Source organism: Mesocricetus auratus, unplaced genomic scaffold, assembly GCF_017639785.1.
Source record: "Mesocricetus auratus isolate SY011 unplaced genomic scaffold, BCM_Maur_2.0 Super-Scaffold_100006, whole genome shotgun sequence".
In the NCBI taxonomy this organism is placed as follows: Eukaryota; Metazoa; Chordata; class Mammalia; order Rodentia; family Cricetidae; genus Mesocricetus; species Mesocricetus auratus.
Genome location: NW_024429190.1, coordinates 12,958,390 through 12,983,319, shown reverse-complemented (window position 1 = coordinate 12,983,319; position 24,930 = coordinate 12,958,390). Strand labels below are relative to the sequence as shown.

Here is a 24,930-nt window from a genome sequence, read left to right as displayed (position 1 = left end):
GGGAGGGCTTGAGGACAGGCAACTAGGCTAACTAGCCTTCTCCTTTTTGCCTCCAGGACCTGCACACGAACAGTCCCAGATACAGCAAGGGTTCCTACAATGACTTGAGCTTTGTAACGCATGCCAACAAGGAGGGTGTTCCCATGCGCAAGGGCGAGCACCTGGGTGAATTCAACTTGGGCTCTACTATTGTGCTCATCTTTGAGGCCCCTAAGGACTTCAACTTCAGGCTGAAGGCAGGGCAGAAGATCCGCTTTGGGGAAGCGCTGGGCTCCCTCTAGTTGTCTTGGCTGTGGCTGCCAAGGGATCTTTCCACACAGGAGCATGAGTCTTCAGAGACGCCCCAGGCTGTCCTGGTGAGAGGACTGTGGGACTGACTTGGTAGGACCTGAGCCACTTGTTCCTGCCTGTCCAGAGGTGCAAAGAGGTTTTGGATCTGTCAGAACCTAGTGGGTATGATTTGACCCTACATCTCCTGGCTGAGTATTCTGAGAAAAGTTATACACTACCACACCCTCTAGCCACTCTCCCCAGCTGTCTCAGGGCCTTCTGTCAGCCCTTCTGTTCTTTCTGCCTTAGCATCTTTGTCTCCCCTCACTGTGCACAGGGCGAGGTGCTTCCTTGGCACAGACGGGATCCACCTCTTAGAGCAGGCCACATGGCCTTACAACTGCTTTCTGTTCCCAATTCACCTCTCTGCTTGCTGGAAAAGTAAAATCATTTATGTTGCTGAATGCATTGCCAGTATCTTCTGAGGACAGTGACTAATGATGGAGACTTTTGTAGGTCCCAAGGTCTGACCTTCCAAAGCTGGCTGAGTTCTTTTGCCTAGGGCAAGACCGATTACTGACTTGCCTGGTAGTGTCCAGAGTGAAGGGGCAGGTGAAGGCCCAGCCCTGCAGGAAGTGTAGGGGACGTGCTGCTATTGGTCTATGGGCTGTGTTGGAGGCAGAGGTGTGGTGGTCAGTACCTAGAAAAACCTGTTCCAAGTGGCTGCCAGGTATCCAGGCCACTGGGAACCCAGTAATAGGGACAAGGCCAGATTTCATGTTGATCTTGGGGATGCCATGGATTTCTCCTACAGGAGAAATCACTGAACTTTGATTTCAACTGTATCAGTAGTACAGTATTTTGTATGAAAAGTAGGAGACTTCTGAACAGTAATTCATTTAATTGCAAGACATTTTGAAATAAAAAAAAAACAAACCAACACCACTGTAACTTCGTATTCTGTTACTGGAGGGTATCTGTGGCCTTGTGAAGGATAGCACCTGTCCCCCAGGGGCAAGCCCACTAGCACAGAGCCTGTCTCAGGGCCCGAACACGAGCAATACATGTACCAATGGGCTGACGCTGGGCCTGGAGCTCCTCAGACAGCTGCTGGATCTCTAGCTCCACCTGGGGGCAGAGGGGGGACAAGGCAAGCTGATGGGAAGCACAGCCCAGGAGCTGGCCCTGGGCTGACCTGGGTCTTACCTCCTCCAGTTCTCTCTTCACCTGCTGCTCTAGATCCCAGTCCTCCGGCCTGGGCTCCTCCTGGCTTAGCTCCAGCCACCTACGTAGGCTGTTGGCTTGTCGCTGGCATGACCTGGGGATGGGGACACCTGCTGCCTATGAGGCTGGGCTCGGGGCATAGCCTCAAGGGAGCCCTTTCTGGACTGAAGAGGCGTACTGGCTAATACTGAAGGGCTGGGGTGGACACAGTGTATTAGAATGTTCCTGGGTTCCTTTTCTTCCCTCTCCATACCTACCACAGCAAGTCCTGCCCCACTGTCCCCAACAGACTACAGTCACCCCCACAGTGTAGAAGCTACGTCTCAGGCTGCAGGCAATGACCGAGGAGAGCAATACTCTTCTGTCTTTCCAAGCAAACAGCAACTTGGGTGGGCCCATGTGCAAACTACTCTTCCGGTCCCTTTCTAGGGGACCAGACTTTTCTACTCATTTCTCAGAGTTGCTATGTATTAACAGCCCTCAGTACTGGGTGTAGTTAAGACGACCCAGGCTTGTGCTGTGTATTACAGTCATGGCTGCTGGGTGGGTAGCAGAAGAAGCAAGTCTTACTTGGCTTTACTTTCCCTTCAAATGGAAAGCAGGGCTTCCAACCCTAGGTGAGGCCAACTTGGCCCTTCCTAAAGGAGATAAAGGTGTCACAGGACACTCACCCCAACCCTCCCTTCCCTGGAATAAGTCAGAATACATAGAGGGGTCCCAGCACCTGCTGGGGAACATGGAACCCCTGCCTTTCCAAGCCACAGCTATTCTCATAGACAGGTCCCAGGGCAGCTGGTGGGCCTCACCGAAGGTTCTGCTTGGTGGTCTGGTAGTGCTGTAGCTGCTGCTGGATCCCCTCCAGCTCAGCCTCAAGCTTTGTGTGGCCTGCAGCAACTGGAAGATAAGTCTGATCTTGCCTGCCATCCCCTTCAGAACCACCAAGGAGACTGGGAGGGCTTTGGTGGAAGGTGACCCCAGTGCCTTGACCTGTAGCCTCAAAGCCATAATCAGGCCCAATCCTGGTGCTTGTGAAGTCCCCAGGGATGAAGAGGTGGGGCTTAGGCCCCTTGGTTAGGGCTGGGCATGCCAGAGGCTGGTGTCCTGGGACGACGGGCTTTGCCGACCCCTGTAGAGGGAGAAAGGATGGACGCTGAGCAATGAAGCTAGTGGGGCCTGGGAAATTAGTCCTCTCCAGCTCACTGGCCAGTGCGCACACAGCCTTGCTCTGCATATTTTGGAAGGTGACACACTGGGAAGTCCCACAGGCAATCTCCACTACTGAGTGCCACCTCTGTGTAAGGGGACTTTCAGTGCTGCCCCAGGAACAGGCTGCCTTTTGCCAGCCTTTTACCTACAGGCCAAACTCAGCCTTGGTGGGGCAGTTCTCCCTACCCAACACTCGTGCGCCCCAGGTCTTCCCTTTGGAGAGTGGGCATGCCACCATTTTTTTAAGTTTTTGCTGTTTACTTATTTACTGAGACAGAGTCTTGCTGTGTGGCCTAGGCTGACTTTGAGCTCTCTGTCCATTCATCACCAGAAACTGCCTCCTTCCTGTGTCCACTCCTCCCAGTCAGCACCAACTTCCCAGGAGCTGGCTCAGTACTGCCACCTGTTTCGGGAGCAGACCCTGGTGCTCTCACAGCTCCTAGCCACCTCTACCCAGGCCCTTCTGTCACTTCTAGGTGACGCCTTTGCCCTGCACTGTAGACACTCATAGCGCTGAAGACCGCTGCTCTCTCTCAGGTCTGGTCATGTAAAAGGGACTGCCTGTCTCCTTAGGGAATTCTTCCCTGAGTGTTCCTGGGTTCCTTTTCTTCCCTCTCCATACCTACCACAGCAAGTCCTGCCCCACTGTCCCCAACAGACTACAGGGAGGAGCTACATCAGGGCACTAGCATATCTTGGTGGCTGTCCCTCCACTTGGAGCTCTGAGTCCATGCTGCAGGCCAGATTGATGCCCTGGAACAGCCCCTCACTTTCTTCCTCTTCCCACTGAAGCTTCCACAGCCCACCTGTCCCTAAGACCAGAGGCCCTGCCCGGAGTCTTCCCATTAGGTTCTTCCAGTTGTCCCACCACCAGACATTTCTCAAGGCCTGGGGTGTTGGCAGGCTGACCGCTGCTGTACTTTAGTACTGGTGTGCAGGGCACCCAAGCCTGTGGAGCAGCCAGGGTTTTCTAGAAGAAGTGTAGCAAGGGCTGGAGGGAGAACTCAAGAGAGCAGTGGCAGGCCCAGTAAGGACTCACCCTGGCAGACTCTCCCACCCCATGGGGCATGAAGGAAAGAGGAGGCAACAGCTCCAGGCCTGCACTTGAACCAGGAGCGTTCGGCAGGACCACAGGTGGGAAGGGCCTCGTTAGGGAAAGGCCTCTTGGCGGGGCCATGCTTTGACCCTTTTCTGGAGGCTTCTCTAACCTGAAGGGAAGAAATGTCACACCGTGAAATCTTTCTCTGGGTTGAAGAGGCCACACATCCAACAAAACATAGAACCCAGACAATTTTCAGTGCCTTCAGGGACTCAAAACTATTTGACTTACTGCTGCTCCCCAAGGATGCACCATCCTGGGGACCTCTGGTTCTCCAAACGCTCGAGTAGGAAGGATGGACGTCGTGGCTGTTTCCGTGACACGTGGGCCTCATTGCTGGGGAGAAACAGTCTGTTGTTGGACCAACAAGCTCTGCATGGTGACAGACCTGAGATCTTTCTAAGGTTCAAGGAGACTGAAGGCCAGTCAAAGCAGTGATTTGTTCCAAAGGCTAGCATGTGCAAGGGGTAGGCCTGAGCCTAGACAACTCAATGTAACCCTTACAGAAGGGTTCATACCAGAAGGGTGCAGCCTCTGAGATATTCAGGATCCTGCCAAGGTTAGGGATGAAGGGGACAGAGCAGGGATGGGGGCTGGCCCAGTACACCATGAGATTCAGTGCTAGTTACTCTGGGCATGGCAGCTGCCTCAGCACAGGGCTGAGAGAAGCCATCCAAGGAGATGGGGGAAAGAGCAGGTCCCCACAAAAACTGACTGCAGACCTAAGCAAGGCATGAGGGCTGACAGTCTGTTGAGCATCATAAAACAGGGAGAAGCACATGTCACAGGAGACAACAGTCTCCTTTTTGATAATAGTCAAAAAGTTGGGAAATTCCACTGCCTCCCCTCTGCCCTGGGAAGGATGGCCTGACAAGCCTGAGCAGCTCTGATGTGGCGTCCTTTCCTTCCCAGGGCTGGCTGTCCCTCATGTATGCTCCCAGTTTTGGCTCTAGGGCTAGAGGCAGAAGTAAGGCACAGGCCACTCACAGCTCTAGCCAGCAGGGTTCCCCAGCAGCTACTGCCAAGCTACCCAGGATTCCCTGAGAGGGAGGAGCTTGCAACTTCTTGGTCTCCAGGGCGGCATCTCCAGCCTCAGCAGCAACTCCAGACAGAATGGAATCCTTAAATGTCACTCTCCTGCTGAGTGGGATGGGTGCTGGTGGCTGAGACATCATGCCTGGACCAAGTACCTTCTTTTTCCAGAGCTCAGCACAGTGGCGGACTGCACGGTGGAGGCTGTGGGCTGCCTGCAACACAACCTCTCATTAGCTCCTGCCTTGCCCTGCCAGGGCCTCACCAGCAGCCCTGACTCACCTGGACCTGCTGCTGGGTCTGCAGCTGCTGCCGGGAGGCCTTCATCCCAGCTGCAAAGCGCAGAAGCCTTGTGGTGCCCTCCTGCAGGAGCTGCCGGTGGTAGGCTTCTACGGCTTGTTCCAGCCGTGCCTTCTTCCTCCTCCTCTCAAATATGAAGCGCAGCCACGCAGTCCATACCTTGTAGAAGAGATGTCAAGAGATGAGGCTTAGGCTTCCATTTGGGCTCTCATGACCCAGCCCACAGAGCTGCTCCTGAAGGCAGGAATAATCAGGGAGTTGTAGGACCCTTACCTTTGCCTGTAGTGAGAAGGCCCAGAACCACAGGGCCCGGGCCGTACTCCACTGCTCTTGTTTCCTGGCTGCCAGCTGTCAATCAGAAAGATGGGGTCATTCAGAGGAATGCACAGGCAACATGGCCATGGCCACTCCCAGCCCACCAGGCTCTAGCAAAATCATCTACCCTCCTACTAGGAAGGGTTCAGGCCCTGGCCTCATTCTGACCCTGACATATTCAGTATGTTCAGGGTCTATGAGCTGAAAAAATGACAGTAGGAAAAGAGGAATTCAAAGAGCAATCAGAAGGGGTGAATGGAAGGAGCCAACAGGGTTCACAAAGGAATTCTATGGAGCGGGGAAGCTCTCCAGCCCAGATCAAGAGTGGCCTATGAACTTGGTTTTGCTGAGCAGAATGTGTGTGACCTTCTGGGTTTGTTTGTTTTGTTTTTTGGTTTTTTGATTTTTTTTGGTTTTTCGAGACAGGGTTTCTCTGTGTAGCCCTGGCTGTCCTGGAACTAACTCTGTAGGTCAGGTTGGCCTTGAACTTACAGAGATCTGCCTGCCTCTGCTTCCCAAGTGCTGGGAATAAAGGTGTGTGCCTCCACTGCCCAGCTATTTTCTTGTTTTGTTTTGTTTAATCAAGACTTAAAATTCATTTCACATTAATTTCTGGGTATTATTCCCGTGTGTTTAAGATGACACTGTAGGAGAAACCTGAATAGGAGAGTGGCCTGCAGATGGTGTGTGACTGAAGCTGATAGTGTATGTGGGTGGGGAGCACAGGAGGGTCCTGGGAGAAAGACAGTACTAAAGAAAGGTTCACGCCGGGCGGTGGTGGCGCACGCCTTTAATCCCAGCACTCGGGAGGCAGAGGCAGGCGGATCTCTGTGAGTTCGAGGCCGGGCTGGACCGATAGCCTCCAAAACAATACAGCCCTGTCTCATAAAAACCAAAAAAAAAAAAAAAAAAAGAAAGGTTCAGGTTCCTCCTACCTGCGTCCTCCACTGGCAGAAGCAGGCACGACCGAGTCTCTGTGCCAGGAGTTGGGCACTTTGCTGCTGCAGACGCTGGGGAGAGAGCAAGTCTACACATCACTCTGGTCTAGCCCCACTCACTGGGGCAGCTGCATGGTGAGGCTACACCTAAGTGGTGATCTTCCTGACAAGAGCTGTTCCAGATGCCAAAGCCTTCTACACAGATGAGCAGATCTAAATGGGTCCATAGCTTCCCTAGATCTGCAAAGCCAGGGGTCAGGGGAAACCAGATTTCTCTTCTAAGCCACCTTTTCCTGGTGTAGACTTGGTTCTGAAGATGGCCATTCATTTCTACCTTCAGTAATTGCCCAGAATGGTTCCTGCAGCCAAGACATGGGCACCTGGTCGAGATACCCTTGACTCATGTGGAGTTTGGAAAGCTGCTGCCAGCCGCCTCACCTTTTTCCTGACACACCCTAGGTGGTGTGCCCTCCACCGAGCCATTGCTTCCTTCAGCAGCTGCTGGCGGTGATAAAGAGCCGCCTGTTCCAGATGGGATCTCTGCTGGGCCGCCCTGTGGCTGTATACCTGCCAGCGCTGAAACCAGTTACGGAGACGACCTGAAGTGGATGGAGACCAGACAACTCTAAGATTTTCATTCGTAAGTGACTCTGTAGCAGGGAAGGGGGAGACAGCTGGAGAGAGGCTATGTGAGGTGACATCTAGCCTTCTGTGATAAAAACAATACCACAGGATCATGGCCACTGTGTGAGGCCAGGTCAGGTCATTTCTGCACTCTGGGAACTGGAACCAAAGCTTTTTGCTGCTGTACTCCCCAAGCGCTGCCCCAGAGTTGCATACTTGTAGTCACCGAGGTGTGCCAGGCCCCACAGAGCCACACCAAGGACTGATAGGCATGTGGAAAGAGACCTACAATTCCAAAAGGGAGCTTCCTCCTGTTGGAGCCCAAGCTTGGAGAGGGCACAGCCTCATCTTATAAAGCAGGAAATAAATCTCAGAGAAGTCAAGCAAGCCTGAGATATGACCAGGACAGTGATAAAACGATATTTGGCCATGTTGACTCTCTGGGCCCACTGTGTGGACCTTGTCCTGGGGTCTGGGGATGCCTGATACAGGAAGTACTTCTGGTTCCATTCACAGAGAAGATTGTAGTGATATATTATTTATGATTTATTAAAGCTTGACTGAGCATTCAGAAAAGCAAAGTCAGTCTCTAGCTGAAGAGATCAGGCAATGGCCATACACACCTTTAATCCCTGCAGCCAGAAACTAGGAGGTGGTGGTACACACCTTTATCCTAGACTCAGGATTAAGAGGTAGATGGATCTCTCTGAGTTCAAGGCCACCTGGATCTACACAAGATTGAATCAGTCCAAGAGAGAATTAGAGCTCACACCAATCCCAGCATTAGAGGGGTATAAAAGACAGGAGAAAGTATTTAGAGAGGGATTCATTCTGCCACGCTGAGGAAAGGTTACAGTCTCAGGCTTGGTGAGAGCTCGTGGAGACAGGATCAGCCCAATCAGCCTGAGGTAGAGGTGAGAGCTAGAGGCCAGCTGCTTTGCTTTTCTGATATTCATCTTGAAGTTTGAACCCCAATATCAGTCTCTGGGTCACTTATTAATCATGTTACAGAAGGTAGCAGTCATGAGCCAGAGACCAGCTATTTTACCATATCTTTATACGCCTATCTCCCTAGCTACAACTATACCATCCCTAAGTGACAATTTGACAGGAAGGTACTACCACCCCATTTTATAGATGAAAAACACATACTGAAGTACAGGGGATCCTTCTGAAGTCACAGGGCCAGGCAACATGACTTTTGGCCTGCAATTTTATTTATTTTTGCCACCTTAAAGAGTAAAGTATCTCAGCCCTCAACAAGGAAACTTCTTGTTGAGTTGGAGATGGAAATCATTAGAGATGGAGACCATTACAGAAAATGCAACAAAGCAAAATGCAGAATATGGAGCCCCGTCCCAACTGATACATCTACAAAACACTCCCACACCCAAAGTTCCAGAACATTTTGGAAGGGGAGGGGGAAAAGATTCTAAGAACCAGATGATCAGGGAGTTTGTTGTGTGACTGTCCCCTAGTAATATCAGGAGCCACTGACATGATTTCCCAAATGTGAGCTGAACAAGGACACCAATGGACTTGCCAGAGTGAGTGGGGAAGTCCATGAAGCCTCAACCCTGTACAAAGGACTACAGGAAACTAAGGAATGCTGACGGTGGGACACAGTCCTCCCCAGGGAAGGGCACACCAATCGATACCCAATACCAAGTGCTCAGCCTGGAAAACAAGTTACAGTAACATTATACTGACTGGGCAGGTTATATTTAGTGTATGCTTATGTACGTGTGCGTATACATGTGCACACACATGACATAGAAAAAGAGGGCAGGATTTGAAAGAGAGCAAGGAACAGTTTGGAGGGAGGAAACGGAAGGGAGAAATTGCATAATTATAATCTTAAAAAGGAAAGAAATGGAGGCCAGCCTGGTCTACAGAGTGAGTTCCAGGACAGCCTCCAAGACAATACAGAGAAACCCTGTCTCGAAAAACCAAAAAAAAAAAAAAAAAAAAAAAAAAAAGGAAAGAAATGGGGAGAGGTGAAGTAAGGGCTCTGATTATGTGGTCCAGGGTGGCCTTGAACTCCAGCATGCCTCCTTCCTGCCTTCCGACTGCTGGGATTACGAGCCTGTACTTTATAAGATCCTATACCTGAGTCTTAGGGTATTTCCCCTTGAGCTCTAACAAAGTATGGATCCTGATGTCTTAATATCAGACAAGACAATAAGCACACGCCTTTAATCCCAGTACTCCAGAGGCAGAGGCAAGTAGACCTCTGTGAGTTCAAGACCATCCTAGTCTTCACAGTGAGTTCCAAGACAGCCAGGATTACAGAGAAACCCATCTCAAAAACAAAACAAGACACCAAACCACAAATGTTACTGCATCCCTCCCACAGATGGTACTTTGTGCTCAGCCTCTTAAGTCCCTTGTTCCCGGAGAGTCCTTCAGAGCAGGCCTATTGATGCTTCAGCTGCCGATTCCGCACTCACACAGGCTTTTATGGACTAGGATGAGCAGCTGTCCAGGAACTTCCTGGGCTCCCAGCACCAGAGAGGGACTACTGAGGCACACCATCTTGTAGGCTGCATAACCACCTTGTCATCTCTTGCCCTGCTCCAGCTATTCTGGGCTGACTCTGGCTGTTGAGGCCCAGCCTCAAGAATGAGTAGTGGGTTCTCAGCATCTCAGGTATGACTTAGATAATATTATCTTAAAACTCACTTAGTAAATGTATATAATTATATCTACACACACACACACACACACACACACACACACACACACACACACACACACACATCTCACCACAGAGGATCAAGAAGGGTGACAGCCAGAAGCCTGTGGCCTCTGACACTTGAGAACGTTGGGTCTTCTGTGAAGCCTCCTAGTGATAGGAGTGTCAGGAAGCTAGTAAACACAGACAGAGCCCATGGAGCACACGGCCTTGGGAAGTCCTGTGTTCACACTCTACCTGGCAGGGGCTGCTCTCACAGGCCTCTCTTACCCCTGCCCAGTGCTTTCTGGGCCTCCCTGAGGGCAGCCGCCTCCTTTTCTCGGTAGTATATCTGCATTGATGTAACCTCTCGCCACTGCACCAGGACCTGTGGACAGGACAGGCAGGGAAAGAGGTCATTTCATGTTCTGACGTCAAGGACACACTGTGACCAGGGGTGGGTCTCGTGAGGTAAGACCCAGGAGGTAACATCTGGCTCTCACAGTCAACCACTGACACAGGTCTGGGTTGGGGCTTCAGTCCCTCACGGGAACCCTGACACCTTAGACACTGGGACTTTCCTATCAGGAGGATTTAAGCTTTGTCCTGTGCCACACAAATGAAGTTGTCACATAGATTATCATCCTATTGTTATGTATTATATTAATACTTTCTTACACAGGAAATCGAGTAAACACCCCCCTTTGTGGGGCAGTGCATGCAGGTACATACCTTTAACCCCAGCACTTGGGAAGCAAGTGGATCTCTGCGAGTTTGAGGCCAGCCTGGTCTACACAGTAAGACCCTATCTCAAAACAAAACACACAACCCTGTGTGTGTGGAATGGTGTTATATGCATGTATGTATATGCACACATGTGTGGGTACAGACGGCGCACAATCCAATGTCGTCCTCACTATTCTTTGTCTCATTCCCTAAGACAGGGTCTCTGGGGCTGAGCTCCCTGTTTTGGCTAGATGACTGTCTGGACAATGAGTTCTCAGAACCCTCTTATTTTTACTCCAACTCCAAGACAGGGGGGCTACAGACATACACAGTCATATTCACCTTTTATGTGGGAGCTGAGGATTTGAACTCAGGTCCTCATGCTTGAACAGCATGTAGTTTAACCATTGAGCCATCTCCCCAGCTCCACTAAACACACTTAAAGAAGTCAGGGAGCCACATGAAGCATGGTGTCACGTTTCCTAGTCTTGATACCCCAATCCCAGTTGAGGGGCCTCTTTCTTTGGAGCACTAAACCCAAGCAGATCTGATCATTTCCTCCCAAGGCAGGGCCACTGTCTAGAGCATTTCTGAGAAGAGGCCAGCCTTCACCAAATGCAGCTGCTGCCTCAGCAGGGAACTACATGGCCACCAGCAGGTAGACCTCTGCCACTCAAGAGCTCCCAGCAACCTGCTTTCTTCAGAACAGCCATGACCCACAGCCTGCCTCTGCTACTGTTTCTGTCTGAACCACTTCCCTGTGTTATGTCCCAACACCACGCTCATCCGTAGCACGGGACCTGCAGGGTATTTCCACACATCCACCCCAGCCAAGGAAACGAGGTGGTTTGGGGCCATTTCAAACTATGGACAACCAAGGACCTTGCAATCTGCGAGCCAGTGAGTAAAATCTGGCACTCTTCCAATAAAGACACCGAATCTCAGTGGCTTCCAGGCTTTATGTAAATCTAGTGTTGCACATGTGTGGGAAATGCTGGCCCTGGCAAGAACTAGTTTGCTCTATACGATACCATTTTCATTTTAGAGACCAGCGGTTCCTAACTCAGTACAAACAAAAACAGACATGCATGTGTGCAAGAAGGCTGCCCGTTCCTGACTAAGAGCCAATGCCACATGCTGGCGGGAATGTGATCCCCAAGCTTCCTGGTGACCAGTGTGTACCTCACCTTGGCGCACAGAGTCCTGCTGTACTGGGCTCTTGCTTGGGAGGTCTTCTTGGCCATATGCACTCGGGCCATGGTGTTTTCCCTCCAACGACGTAACACCCGCCTGCACAGACATGGACCAGCTGAGAGGATGGCCCCAGGTTGGGGCCTTGGAAGCTTCTATGAACCAACCTTCCTCCTCCCAACTCCTGAGTAAGGACTCTGCCTCAAAGCGCGTGTTCACTGTCCCTCAGCTTATGCTCTCGTCTACACCCAACAACAGATGCCGGGTGTCGGCTCTGTGCCAGGTACTCGGTGGGACCAGGCAGCCAGCAGTACGCCAGGCCATCACTGAGTCTTCAGGAGCTTACGTGATAAAGAAAACACCGCTGTAACCAGATGGCAACAGTTCAGGTGATTCACAACGAGGTGAAAGGCACATGAACCCTAGTGCCTTCTTGCCAGAGCTCTGCTTTCTCATCCCGGTCTATCCGAGGGACTGGATGGTGCTTTGTGGGACTTCAGTGGAGTGAGTGTCTAAAGTCCACAGTGTTCATGGCCCTACGCTCAGCCAGAACAACGTGTGCTGAGCAAATATGGAGGGAAAGGGAGCAGGGTCGTCCAGCTGAGCAAGAGTGAGCTCAGAGCTTGGATTATGAGGGGTGCAGGTGGGCCTTAAGGACCCTGCAGTGGTGAGAGGCACAGAAGACTCCCTCTGGAAGGGACTGTCTGGGAGCTGACGACAGAGAGACTGCAGACCCCAGGCAGAAGTGGGGTGAAACGATGGCTCAAGAGGGACAAAGTGTCAGGTGTGAGGCAGGGAGGGGGACACTCAGAGGAGCAGGAAAGCAAGGTCCATGTGGGCCTCAGAGAACGCTGCCTTCCAAGGTTACCCTGAACAGACATGGCCGGACTTCAGGACATGCTGAGGTGAGCAGAAAGCACACAGCTTGCGGCAGGCAAGCCAGAACTGTGAACTAACCCTGCTAGGCACTGAGGCCAGTTACCTGCATGGCCTGATGCAGAGCTGCCCTCACCCACCCACACCTGACTTGGGCGTCTCTTTCCTCAGCTGGACTACCTAAAGGCGCTCAGACACTCACCTTAGCAGCTGCCTGTTGTGCTGTCTCTCCCTGGCTGCCACCTCCTGTAGCACACTCCTCACCCTGTCCTGGAAAGTCTGTGGAGATAAAAGGATTGGCGGCCCCTTGGGCCCACACTTCTCTCTTTACAAGTCAGTCTCAGAGGTGCATTTACCACAGTGGCTGTCATGCCCGAGCTATCAAAGACAAGGGAGAGGTGAAAGCCCCCATTCCACCTGCCCCATTATAATGTCCCACAGGCCCAGCTCCTGGACTCAGAGAAACCAGCTTTCCAGGAAGGCTGGGACCTCAGGCAGCACTTTTTGGGGTACCTGCCCTGTTTGAGCCTTGCCAGAACACCTCCAAAAACTTCCCCACCGCAAAACAAGGAACCTGGAAGAGTGAGCTGGCTCCTACCAGCCACTTCTGCAGAGCCCCGTAAAGCAGGGTGTGCTGACTGTGGAGAGCAGCATGCCTCAGCTTCTGCTGTTCTTCCATCCTCAGGGCCAAGCACTGCACACAGGAAAGAGTGGGGGTTGGGGGCTGGGGGCTGGGGGAGGCGCACTGCAGCATTGTCTCTATCTCACGTTCTGTGAGCTCACGTATGGGGAATACACTACATGAGCCTCAGTCTTATCTATAAATATATACCTCCTAGGGGTTGCTGGGTATCAAATGAGCAAGTGCCCAACAGGAAATGCTGGACAGGGTTTGGCGTCTACATTATAACCTCAGCAGGGTTTCTGTGAACGGCCAGACCAGGATCTTTACAGTAAGTTCAGATAAGAGCAGCCTGACACATAAAGGACAGGAAACCTTGAGCCAATCCCTCGCAAAAGTAAGTTAGCACTGCCTCGCTGCTGCCTTTGACCAGGGGCACTGTGAAGGAGCCTATCTGCTCTGAGTCTGAGTCACGCAGACAAACAGCCCCACCTGTCCACAAGCCACACACAGGCTGTGCCCATGCCAAACCCTTACCTGGTTCCACACGCTCCAGGCCCAATGCAGGAGCCGTGCTGAGTGGAAGTGTACAGCCCGTGCCCTACCCATCCTCCTGTGGGGAAACAGGAGGAAGCTCAGCAGGATCTAGACCACAAGGGGCCTCAGGACTCCCCTTTGCAGCCCTGGTCCTCTTCCTCACTGAGCTCTCCCAGGAAAGGGCATAGAGATTCACAATTCTGCAGGCAACCTGACAATTCAAAGCCAGACATCTCTGCATTAGACACAAGGGCTACAAGCACTCCCCATTGTAGCCTTGTGATCTGGTAAAAATTGCCACAACCTGCCCACTAGCTAGTGGCCAGCTACCCGATATTGAGTTCATCAGTCTCTGTGCCTCCACTGGCCACAGTCACTTTACATGGCCCAGGCAGGAAGCAGAATGCAGCTTCTGAGTGTTACAGTGAAGGATGGATCCCAAGCTGCTGTCCCTGTTTCAGGCTGAATCTCTGGGACACTTGACCAGCTCTAGCTGACACAACACTACAGGCGGGCACTTCAAGCTGCTGCCAAAGCTGGCCTAACGGGGGAGGGGCTCTGTAGCAGAGTGCTGCTCACTCTGTCCTAAATCCTTGGGCGCTTCCCTTCCAGACACAGAAAGCCTTCCTGAGCAGCCTGTTGTGGTAGTGGACACAGGCCACGGTTTGCCGATCCCGCTCCTGGTGACATGCTGCGGCCTGCCGGTGCCACATGAGCCAGGACCTCCGCAAAAGCTGCTGCTCTGCCTGCAGTACGGCCTGAAGCAGGATGGGAGGACAGCAGGTCAGAGACGAAAGGAGAATCTGTGGCCAGCAAAAGAAAGGCTCCCCCAGTGGCTGCCTGTGAACTGAGCTGACATCAACGTCCAGACCCTCCCAGGCTCAGGAACCCAGGCAAGAGCCTGGCAGGGTGGGCTGGAGTTCGTGCAGCCTCTTCAAGAATGGCCAGGACAAGTGCTTAAAATGTATCCTCCCCCAAGAACCCACACAAGGAGAGCTACACACCATTCTCTCAGCCAGGCGGTTTTCTCGGTGATGAGACATCTTCTGCCACCAGACAGCAAACACCCGCCTCTCTAATGTCTCCCTACACACACAAATGAGAAACCCTGACTAAAAGTCAAGCATTTGCAATGAAAGACAAGCAGAAATCTAATAGAGGCTGGCTGGTGAGATGGCCCTGGCTCCCTGGGAGCTAAAACAATACCACTCAGCTCCTTGACCTTTTTAATGCCGTACATGACTATGTTTCTAAGACAGTGGCTCTCAACCTTCCTAACGCTGCCACCCTTTAATACAGTTTCTCATATTGTGGTGACCCCAACCATTAAGTTATTTTCATTGCTACTTCATAACTATAATTTTGCTACTGTTATGAATTGTAATGTAAGTATCTGTGTTTTCCAATGATTTTAGGCAACCTGTGAAAGGGTCACGTGACCCCTTCAATGGGTCACAACCACTGTTCTAAGACTTCAAAAGACTGTATCTTACAGAACAGGAGAGCAGTATTTTAGGGAAATTAACTGCGCAGTGTGAGCTCCACCAAAGCTCTCATCACAACAGGAAACTCAGAAGTGCTCATGAGACGAGAGCGGGAGCAGAGACACGCTGTCTGGAAAGCACTTGCAATACAGATGGCAAAAGGCTTCCCTGGAAAGTACTGGCTCAGTTTTAATCAAAAAGCCCTCATCACTGAAACCCAGAGGAACTAGGGACTGGGAAACCAGTAGAGCAAAGTCAAGGCATTCTAAAGTTTGCAGAGTTAGATCAGAGCTGTCCGATCCAGACAGACGGGAACTAACTGCACAGCGTACCTGTGAAAACTCACTGCTCTTGTGTGGAGGACTCGACTCTGCTGGTTCCATCGCCAGAGTCTGTACCACATACAGAAGGCAGCAGGCAGCACTCTCTGCTGGAAATGACCATCGGCTCTGGCCTGCAGTAACTAAAGCAAAACAGCAAATGGCCTTTGTGATTGACTTTTTTCAAATGGATGTTCGGAGTCACACTGTTGAGATAAGATCTGCTTCTCATACAAGTAAAAACTGAAGGAAAATGTTATGATCTTTGCAACTCACTAGGTGAAAAATGTACCACAAGCCAGGCAAGGTGGCACCGGCCTTTAATCCCAGCACTCCGGAGCTCCCAGGTTTGATTCTCAGCACCCACATGATGGTTCACAGTTCCTTCAGGTCCTATGCCCTCTTCCAGCCTTTGTGGGTACCAGGCACATGCAGACAAAGTACCCACACATATTAAATAAATAAATAAAAAGAAGAGAAATCTTGGGGCTGGAAAACGGCTCAGCTGTTAAGAGCACTGTTGCTCTTCCTGAGGGCCCAGGTTCAGTTTCTGGCCCCCAAGTCAGGCAGCTCACAATCCTTTAATTCCAGGTCTATGACATCTGACACCCTCTTCTGGCCCACACTGACACTGCATTCATGAGCACATACATGCAGAAATGCACATATACGTAACTTAAAAATGTTTGGAAAAGATGAATCTAGGGGCTAAGAGAGACAATTCAGTGGTTAACGGCATTTGTTGTTCCTGCAGAGGACCCAGATTCAGTACCCAGGACCCTTATGGTGGCTCACAACTGTTCCAGAGGATCCAACACCCTCTTCTGACCTCTGTAGGCACTGCGTTCATGTGCACATACATGCAGATACAGACACTTGTAAATAAAATAAATTTTAAAAAAAGATTCTTAAAAAAGAAGTCTAATGAATACTCATGAACTTATCTTCCCAATTCAGCAACAAACAGGTATTTTATCATTCTGTATGTTACTTTTTAAAAAGATTTATTTATTTTTATTTTATGTGCATTCATGTTTTGCCTGCATGTATGTCTGTCTGAAGGTATCAGATTTCCTGGAACTAGCATTACAGGCAGTTAGGAACTGTCATGTGGGTGCTGGGAATTGAACCCTGAGCTTCTGGAAAAGCAGTCAGTGCTCTTTACCACTGAATCCTCTTCTAGTCCCATCTGTGTGTTACTTTTGCTTGCTTGCTAGTTTATTTGTTTTTTGAGACAGAGATTCTCTATGTAGTCCTGGCTATCCTAGAACTCACTCTGTAGACCAGGCTGCTCTCAAATTCACAGAGATCCTCCTGCCTCTGTCTCCTGAGTGCTGGGATTAAAGGCGTGCACCCTCATGTCAGACCTGTTTTTTTTGTTTTGTTTTGTTTTTTGAAACATGGTTTTGCTACATATTCCAGACTCACTACATATAGCTCAGACTAATTTGGAACTCATAGTCATCCTCCCTCAGTCTCTGGAGTGCTGAATCACAAGCAGGCGCCATTGGTGACTGTAGTACCTAGATTTTTTTCCTTGTTTGTTTTTTGTTTTTCAAAACAGGGTTTCTCTGTGTATCCTTGGCTGTCTAGGAACTCTCTCTATAGACCAGGCTGGCCTGGAACTCAGAGATTAACCTGTACTCTGCCTCCCAAATTCTGGGTTTAAAGATGTGTCCAGCCACATTACTTTTGGGGGGGGTTGAGACAGGGTTTCTCTGTGTAACAGTCCTGACTTTCCTGGAACTCACTCTGTAGACCAGGATGGCCTCAAACTCACAGACACCCACCTGCCTCTGCTTCTGCTTCTGCCTCTGCCTCTGCCTCTGCAATGCTGGGATTAAAAGTATGCACCACCAGGCTGGAGATATGGCTCAGAGGTTAAGAACACTGACTGCTCGTCCAGAGGTCCTGAGTTCAGTTCCCAGCAACCACATGGTGGCTCACAGCCATCTGTAATGAGATCTGGTGTCCTTATCTGATGTGTCAGCATACATGCAGACAGAACACTACACACATAATAAATAAATCTTAAAAAAAAAGCATGCACCACCACTTCCCAGCTTACATTACTTTTTAGAAGAAACTCATAATGAATAATCCTGTGTTTCCCTAAAACAGAAAGAACTGTGCTCCTGGGATAGTACAATGACAGGTGACACTCCCGCTGTTTTTAGCAAAAGGCTTTTACCGAGTAGTGGCCAGGGCAAGCTCCTGCTACTCTTTCCTCCTCCAGAAGTAGGTTGAGCTAGAGCAGCATAAAAAACCTGACCTGCATCTTCCCGGCCACCATGGGAAACTCTTCTCCTTTTTGTCTGTTTTCTTGAGACAAGATACAGTGTGGGATCGCCTCAAACTCACTAGTGCTAGAATCGCAGACAAGTAAGCTCTCTTTTTCAAATTACAGCTTTGGTTTTTGTTGTTTGCTTGTTTTTATGAGAAATTGTCTTATGTAGCTCAGGCTGGTCTTGAAACTGCTACGCATCTGAGGATGACCTTGAAATTTACTTATTTTTATTTTATGTGCATTGGTGTTTTGCCTGCATGTGTGTCTATGTGAGGGTGCCAGATCCCCTAGAACTGGAGTTGTAGACAGTTGTGTGCAGCATGAGTTCTAATAGATCTTTATAATAAAAACCTGGAGTCAGATATCAGGGTAAATTCTGAAAGATCAAAGAAGTAAAGGAGCCAGCCACAAGAGAGACTTCTTACCTCTACTGAATCCTCAGACCAAAGGGGCGATCCTGTCCCTATGAATCCTTAGACTAAATGCAATGAGCTCCTGTCTCCTCCGGCCTTATAGTCCTCTCTCCTCTCAGCCATATCACTCCTGTCTCCACCTCCCTAGTGCTGGGATTAAAAGCATGAGCCACCATCACCTGGCTCTGTTTCTCTTTTAGATGGGATCAATCTTATGTAGCCCAAAGTGGCCTTGAACTCATAGAGCTCCACATGCTTCTGCTTCCCCAGTGCTGGGACTAAAGGTGTGAGCCACCATGCTAACTAGTGTGGCTAGCTCCACAATCTGCTCTTCAGGCAAGCTTTATTTGTTAGATCACAAACAAAATATCACCATAGTTGTGAGCCACCAAGTGAGCGCTGGGAACTGAACCTGGGTCAGTGCTCTTAACCAATAAGCCATCTCTCCAGCCCCGACTTTGAACTCCTAATCCTTCTGTCTCCACTACCCTAGTGCTACAATGGTGGGTGTGAGCCAGCACATCTGGCTCCCCGCCCACCCCACAATGCAGCCTGAGTTGGTCTGAACCTCACTATTCAAAGTGACTTTGAACATGGGAGCAATCCTCTACCTCTGCCCCTTGGGTGTGTGCCACCACACCGAGCTTCCAGATAACCCCCAGAAGCACTCTGATGTGGTCAAAGACAGCTCATCCATGCCAATGAATCAGCACTCACTGGTGAGCACTGTGCTGGGTACTGACATATTATTTGTGATTTATTAAAGCTTGCCTGACGATTCAGAAAGCAAAACCAGTCTCAAGCTATAGAGATTAGACAGTGATGGTACACACCTTTAATCCAGGGCTCAGGATTAAGAGACAGACGGATTTCTGTTAGTTCAAGGCCACACCAGCTACACAAAATTGATCTAGTCCTAAAAGAAACAGCTCACACAAAGGTGATTTCAGCAATTGGGACAGAGTGCCTTTAATCACAGCACTAGAGAGGTGGAGACAGGAATTCAGAGTCTTTTGCCTCTGAGGATTCTTGGAGACAGGATTGCCATTTCAGCTGGGCAGAGATAAGATCTACTGGCTGGGCTGCTTTACTTCTCTGATCATCAGCTTGAAGTTTGAACACCAATATTGTTCTCTGGGTCTTTTATTTATTGTATTACAGGCAGGCCATACCCTTAAGAAGCTACAGGCTAGCCAGGTATGATTGTGTACTCCTTTAAACCCCTTACTCAGGAAGCAGAGGCAGGAGGATCTCTGTGAGTCCAAGATCAGCCTGGTCTACAGAGTGAATTCCCAGACAGCCAGGGCTACACAGAGACCCTGTCTTGGAAAAAAACACAACAAACAAAGCAGCAGCAACTACAGGCTAACTGGAAAGAAAAGTTAGCACACTACCATATGTTAGTGTGCTGCTTAGTTACACAGGCAGAGTAACAGGCAAGGGAGTGAGAGCACCTAAGCTGACAGGGTCGTGAGCTACAGGGACAGCAAGGGCAGAAGCACACAGAACATTCAGGAATGACAAAGGGCAGATATGAAGCATCTGTGCACCTAGCTTCCAATTCCCATTCTGTCCCGCAAATGAGAAGCCAGCCCAGATGTGTCAGTCCGACTGTGCAGCAGATGATATTGACAGGGGAAGGAGGGCAGTGCAAAAACAACTGAATTTAGTTTGTGCCATCCTCTTACTCACTGCCAAGGATGGCCAAGCATGGCACTCTCCATGAAAATATCATCAAACATCCCTATTAAACCACAGTGTGGTATCAATATCCTCCATTTAGGGGCTAAAGAGATGACTCAGCTGTCAAGAGCAGTTCCTGCTATTCCAGAGGCTTGGTTCTTGACACTCACATCAAGCAACTCAAAACCAGCTTGTTACTCCAGCTCTAAGGGATCCAGCACCTTATTCTGGCCTTATGGGCACTTGCACACATCACACACGTCACACATGTCACATACATCACACACAGCTTTTTAAAAAAAAAATCTTCATTTAGCATTCCAGACACCTGTGCCCAACCGTCAGAAGTAACCTGCAAGTCACACTTCCCTGCCACCCTGGCTTAAGGCTGAGGGAGCAGGAATTCTGCTGTACCCTTAGCACAGGCACAGGGCCTAGGACAAAGAAGGTGTCCAGTAGGCATCTCTTCTGTGGGGTCCAGGCAGGTGGCACACTCCATAATCCCAGCACTTTGGGGAACGACACAGGCAGGTGCACGACAGTTCAAAAGACACATGGATGTGAGTGAAGACCTAAAGGGCTGGGAAGAGCCACTCCTTCCCAACAGCCCCTGTGCTCTAGCAGTGAGAGAACGGGAGTTGTGTGGACTAACACCGTGAGGGCTGGAGAGGAAACACCTGCAGGTTTCCTGGCATGTGCCTTTCCCAAGCACCGTCTCAGCGCTAGCAATCCCTCCAGTAGGCGGCTGAGCTGCCGGCTTCGTGTGCTCCATACCTGCTGCTGTCTTCTCTTGTGCACATATCGCAACCATACCCTGACACACTTGCGCAGGACTATCACCCTGGAACAGAACACAACAAATCAAAGAGTTATATATCGGCACTGTCAGGTGTCAAGCTGCAAGACCGTACAGTTTCTAAGGTAGCTGCTTCTGGGTTCGGTTTCTTCCTGAGGGTTGGGGGCATCCCAGGGGCTTACTGGTTTCATCCTTGGAGAGAGGAACGTGAGGACCTCACTAACACAAAACCACTGTTTCCTGATCTTGAACAATGGCTGGCTTTAAACTTACAGCACTAAGGAAGCAGAGGCAGGTGGATCTCTGAGAGTTTGAGACCAGCCTGGTCTATAGGTCTAGGACAGCCAGGGCAACAGAGAGAAACCCTGTCTTGAAAAACCAAAATAAGCAAATAAAGAGATGTATTTAAACAGGATGCCTGGCTCTAAACAATCAAGAACATCCCCTATTTTCAGGAAGACCTAGCCCCAGATATCATCCTAGCCTGACCTTTAACATTAAAAAAGCACAGGGCCTTTAAAAAAATCTTTCGCTGCAGTGCAGGAACTCAAACTCACCTTGCCTATGCTAGGCGAGCACTTTGCCACAGAGCCACAAAGGCCTGCGTTAGAATGGAGGCAGTGGCAGTGATCAAACAGGCCACAGTGATTGGTGGACAAGATCAAGTGTAAACTGCATCACCTCGCCTCCCGCGGGACCTGCCAAAAGCAAACCACACTCAGCAGCCATTACTTTATGATGTGGCCTTCACTAGGATATGGGTCTTAGGGTTTTTTGTTTGTTTACTTGCTTGTTTTCTGTGTTTTGTTCCAGGTGACAGTCCTGTGTAAGTGTGTCAGATAAGTGTGGCTATAATTTGTGCACAAGAGAAGATGCAAGCAAAGATACACACAGGTCTCACCGTGCAGCCCTGGCTGTCCTGGAACTCACTCTGTAGACCAGGCTGGTCTTGAACTCACACAGATCCACTTGCCTCTGCCTCCTGAGTGCTGGGATTAAGGGCATAGTCCACACCTGGCTAAAAGGCCTTTCTGAGTCTGAGAAACTAACTAATCTCAGAGTAGTCAGCTTGCTCCTGGAAAACCCTACATCAAAACCACCAGGTGTCCCCAGAGAGGTCAAGGCTGAGTCCAGCTCCCACCTGTAGTGGCTCCAGGCTGCATGCAGTGAGGGTGACCGCACCCTCTCCTCCCTCTGCTCAATTCGGGACTGCCAGAGGTTCCAGAACCTGCGAAGCAGCTGCAGAATGATAGCAAGAAAACAAGTGTGTCACAGTGAGAAGTGAGAGGGAGCCTCCTAGTGTAAGTGCTGACCCCAGCACACTGAGTTCCCACGGGGCTCTGCCTCACTTGGGAGCAGCCCACTTACAGCGCTGGCCTACGGAGCCATACTAAAGGCACTTCTAGTAGACAGGCAGACAGCCACATGAAAACAGTAAATCTGGGCATTACAGAAGACTTTTTTTTTTTTGAGACAGGATCTCACTGTGTAGCCCATGCTTAAACTCAGGACCCCCTTGCCTCCATCTCCTAAGTGCTATAATTATAGGCATTGTACTATCACACTCAGCAGACAAGACCATTCTTCAAAGTCATTTTAGAAATTAAAACCATTACAAATTGGCACATAGGAAGTTGCTGTCAAAGTGTTTAATTTCCATGTTTAAGCCTCTGGGTCTACTGTCTAGTTTATAAGAACTACACAGAATAAAGGGAAATTAAACAATTTTTTAAAAAAAGGAACAAACAGCCAGGCATGGGGGTACACGCCTTTAATCCCAGCACTCGGGAGGGCAGAGGCAGGCGGATCTCTGTGAATTAGAGGCCAGCCTGGTCTAGAGTTCCAGGACAATCAGTGCTGTTACACAGAGAAACACTGTCTTAAAAACACCATAAAAAGAACAAATATAGTGAGAGTGAGGATCATAATAAAAACAACTAGCCTGACCTCTTCAAAAAGTCAATGTCATTGTCTTTTTTTGAAACAGGGTTTCTTTGTGACTTTGGAACTAGCTCTTGTAGTGCTAAGTGAAAATAAGCCAGTCACAAAAGAACAATTGTCAGGATTCTCCTTTGAAGTCTCCAAGACGTCAGACTGATGCGACACAAAGTAGAAGACTAGCTGCCCACAGCTACAGGGAAAGAGCAATGGAACTGGAGTCCATGCACACAATGCAAATTCAGTTTTGTTTTGAGAAGGGTCAGGGAAGCTCTGGCTGATCTAGAACTTGCTATCAAGTAATAAATATTTGGTCAGGCAAGATGTTGAAGTGGATAAAGACACTTGTTTGCAAGCCTGACCCATTGAGTTCCACATAGAACCCACACAGTGGAAGTATACACACACACACACACACACACACACACACACACACACACACACACACACACACACCCCTACACTTTTAAAAAGATTGCAACTTTTATGTGTGTTTTGTTACAATTCAAAAATAAAAAAACTGGAGACCAGAGTTTGTTTGTCTCCCAGCACCAACATCAAGTGGCTCACAACAGCCTGAAACTTTAGCTCCAGGGAATGTGAGACATCTTAAGTGAGAAGGCTGAGAGAATGCTGCTCAGCAGAGGCACCGAGGAGACGAAACGACCATCGGAACACAGCAGTGGGCTCATGGGAGTGCAGAAAGACGGAAAACGAGGCAATTCTGGGTACACAGAAAGACTGTCTTCAGACAGATAAACGAGTAATAACACATGAGCCCCACCTGAATCCTAAGTTGAAAAAGGCATTTTGAAGGACAGTTGTGAAAAATCTGAAAATAACCTGGATGGCAACAGAGTACTGCTATTAGTTTTGTTAGGGATTATAAAGATCTTCTATGGTATGTAAAAAAAACTGTTTATTTGGGGTTAGTGCATACTGAAGTGTTTATAACTTACTTTGAAATTATTTGAGAGAAAATTTTTTGTTTTGTTTTGGTTTTGTTTTTCGAGACAGGGTTTCTCTGTATTGTTTGGAGGCTGCACTGGCACTCACTCTGTAGACCAGTTTGGTCTGGAACACACAGAGATCCACCTGCCTCTGCCTCCTGAATGCTGGGATTAAAGGCGTGCGCCACCAACGCCAGGCTATTTGGGAGAAAATTTGAAGTGAATATTTTTTTTTTTTTTTGGTTTTTCGAGACAGGGTTTCTCTGTGGCTTTGGAGGCTGTCCTGGAACTCACTTGGTAGTCTAGGCTGGCCTCAAACTCACAGAAATCCACCTGCCTCTGCCTCCCGACTGCTGGGATTAAAGGCGTGCGCCACCAACGCCCGGCTTGAAGTGAATATTAATAAATGCTGAGACTAGGCAGTATGTAGATCACTATACTAATTCTTTCTGGGTTTTTTCTTTTGCTGTTTGTTTTGGGTTTTTTGTTTGTTTCGGGGTTTGTTGTTGTTGTTGTTTTGAGACAGGGTTTCTCTGTGTAGCTAGAACTCATTCTGTAGACCAGGCTGGCCTTGAATTCATGAAGATACACCTGCCTCTGCCCCCCAAGTTCTGGGATTAATCATTAAAAAAATAAAAAGGAAACAAACCTGCACTCAAAAACAGAACCAATGAAGAGAGTCGTTGCTCTTGGAAAACACACATGGGATTCAGCAGTTTATATTACCCAGGTGTCCTAGTCAGGGTGAAAAGCACCGTTACCATCTGAGTCAAGCACTGACTTTCCTAGCAGACTAGAGTGGGATGGGGTGGGGAGCATTAAAAAAAAAAGCTGGAACAAATCTATTAGCAGGTGCAGATTAACAAAGAAAATAGGCATTATTATTTTGAAGTGTAAAATCTAAATGAAGTGCCATGCACAGTAGTGTACACTTATAAATTCCAGGATCCAGGAGGACTGTGAATTCAAGACCAGCCCAAACAATACAGTGAGTTGAGGCCCACCTGAGCTAACCACACAGCAAGGCCCTGTCTGTGAGAGCCAATTCTCACCGTGGTATCACGAAGCTGGTGAGCAAGGTTCCTTCTTATTCGCCAGAGATGGGCCTGGGTCACATTGTCTTTTAAGGCTCTAAAGCAAGAACACTGCACAGAGAAAGGAAGCAGGTTATAAAGCAGCATCAGTGTCTGTGACAGGAAAGCAGTATCAGAGACCAGTGTGGTTTAGGGCTGCTTGGTTTCCCTGGAGTTTCTCTACATTGCATCTATCAGAACTAAACCCATCGAGCTCAAAAACATGTCCTTGCCGCTAAACAGGAGGAGACAGACTCCCCTAGACCCACAGGAAAAAGTGCCTTTAATTCCAGATTTGGAAACCCCTAAAAGTTAATGTGTATGTTCATCTGCATAATTATAAAGGGGGCTT

General features: G+C 49.3%; 2 protein-coding genes and 1 long non-coding RNA gene across 13 annotated transcripts in view; 2 read left to right on the top strand and 1 right to left on the bottom strand.

The window, feature by feature from the left end:
- The window catches only part of Pisd (phosphatidylserine decarboxylase), a 40,539-nt gene extending 39,329 nt beyond the window's left edge, over positions 1-1,210 (top strand). For all 7 annotated transcript variants that reach the window (XM_040746859.1, XM_040746858.1, XM_040746860.1 and 4 more), the window contains one exon: positions 57-1,210. In XM_040746859.1, the coding sequence (XP_040602793.1) occupies positions 57-281 (225 nt within the window). In that variant the 3' untranslated portion in view covers positions 282-1,210. The remainder of the gene's footprint in view (positions 1-56) is intronic.
- Sfi1 (SFI1 centrin binding protein) overlaps positions 1,155-24,930 on the bottom strand; it is a 49,262-nt gene continuing 25,486 nt past the window's right edge. For 2 of the 5 annotated variants that reach the window (XM_040746854.1, XM_040746855.1), the window contains 21 exons: positions 24,558-24,650; positions 21,759-21,856; positions 20,596-20,662; positions 15,451-15,581; positions 14,639-14,720; positions 14,214-14,392; positions 13,635-13,710; positions 13,074-13,169; positions 12,678-12,754; positions 11,596-11,698; positions 9,974-10,070; positions 6,823-6,983; positions 6,382-6,456; positions 5,405-5,479; positions 5,114-5,290; positions 4,787-5,046; positions 4,031-4,135; positions 3,740-3,908; positions 2,301-2,620; positions 1,477-1,588; positions 1,155-1,398 (listed from right to left, as the gene is read on the bottom strand). In XM_040746854.1, coding sequence (XP_040602788.1) covers positions 1,294-1,398; positions 1,477-1,588; positions 2,301-2,620; positions 3,740-3,908; positions 4,031-4,135; positions 4,787-5,046; positions 5,114-5,290; positions 5,405-5,479; positions 6,382-6,456; positions 6,823-6,983; positions 9,974-10,070; positions 11,596-11,698; positions 12,678-12,754; positions 13,074-13,169; positions 13,635-13,710; positions 14,214-14,392; positions 14,639-14,720; positions 15,451-15,581; positions 20,596-20,662; positions 21,759-21,856; positions 24,558-24,650 — 2,658 coding nt within the window. In that variant the 3' untranslated portion in view covers positions 1,155-1,293. Of the gene's footprint in view, positions 1,399-1,476; positions 1,605-2,300; positions 2,621-3,739; positions 3,909-4,030; positions 4,136-4,786; positions 5,047-5,113; positions 5,291-5,404; positions 5,480-6,381; positions 6,457-6,822; positions 6,984-9,973; positions 10,071-11,595; positions 11,699-12,677; positions 12,755-13,049; positions 13,170-13,634; positions 13,711-14,213; positions 14,393-14,638; positions 14,721-15,450; positions 15,582-20,595; positions 20,663-21,758; positions 21,857-24,557; positions 24,651-24,930 lie in introns of all 5 variants that reach the window. The other 3 variants (XR_005877697.1, XM_040746853.1, XM_040746857.1) reach the window with 3 other exon arrangements.
- LOC121140786 lies at positions 6,891-11,352 on the top strand. Its single transcript, XR_005877698.1, has 2 exons — positions 6,891-7,024; positions 10,975-11,352. It is a non-coding gene; the product is annotated as an uncharacterized LOC121140786 (long non-coding RNA).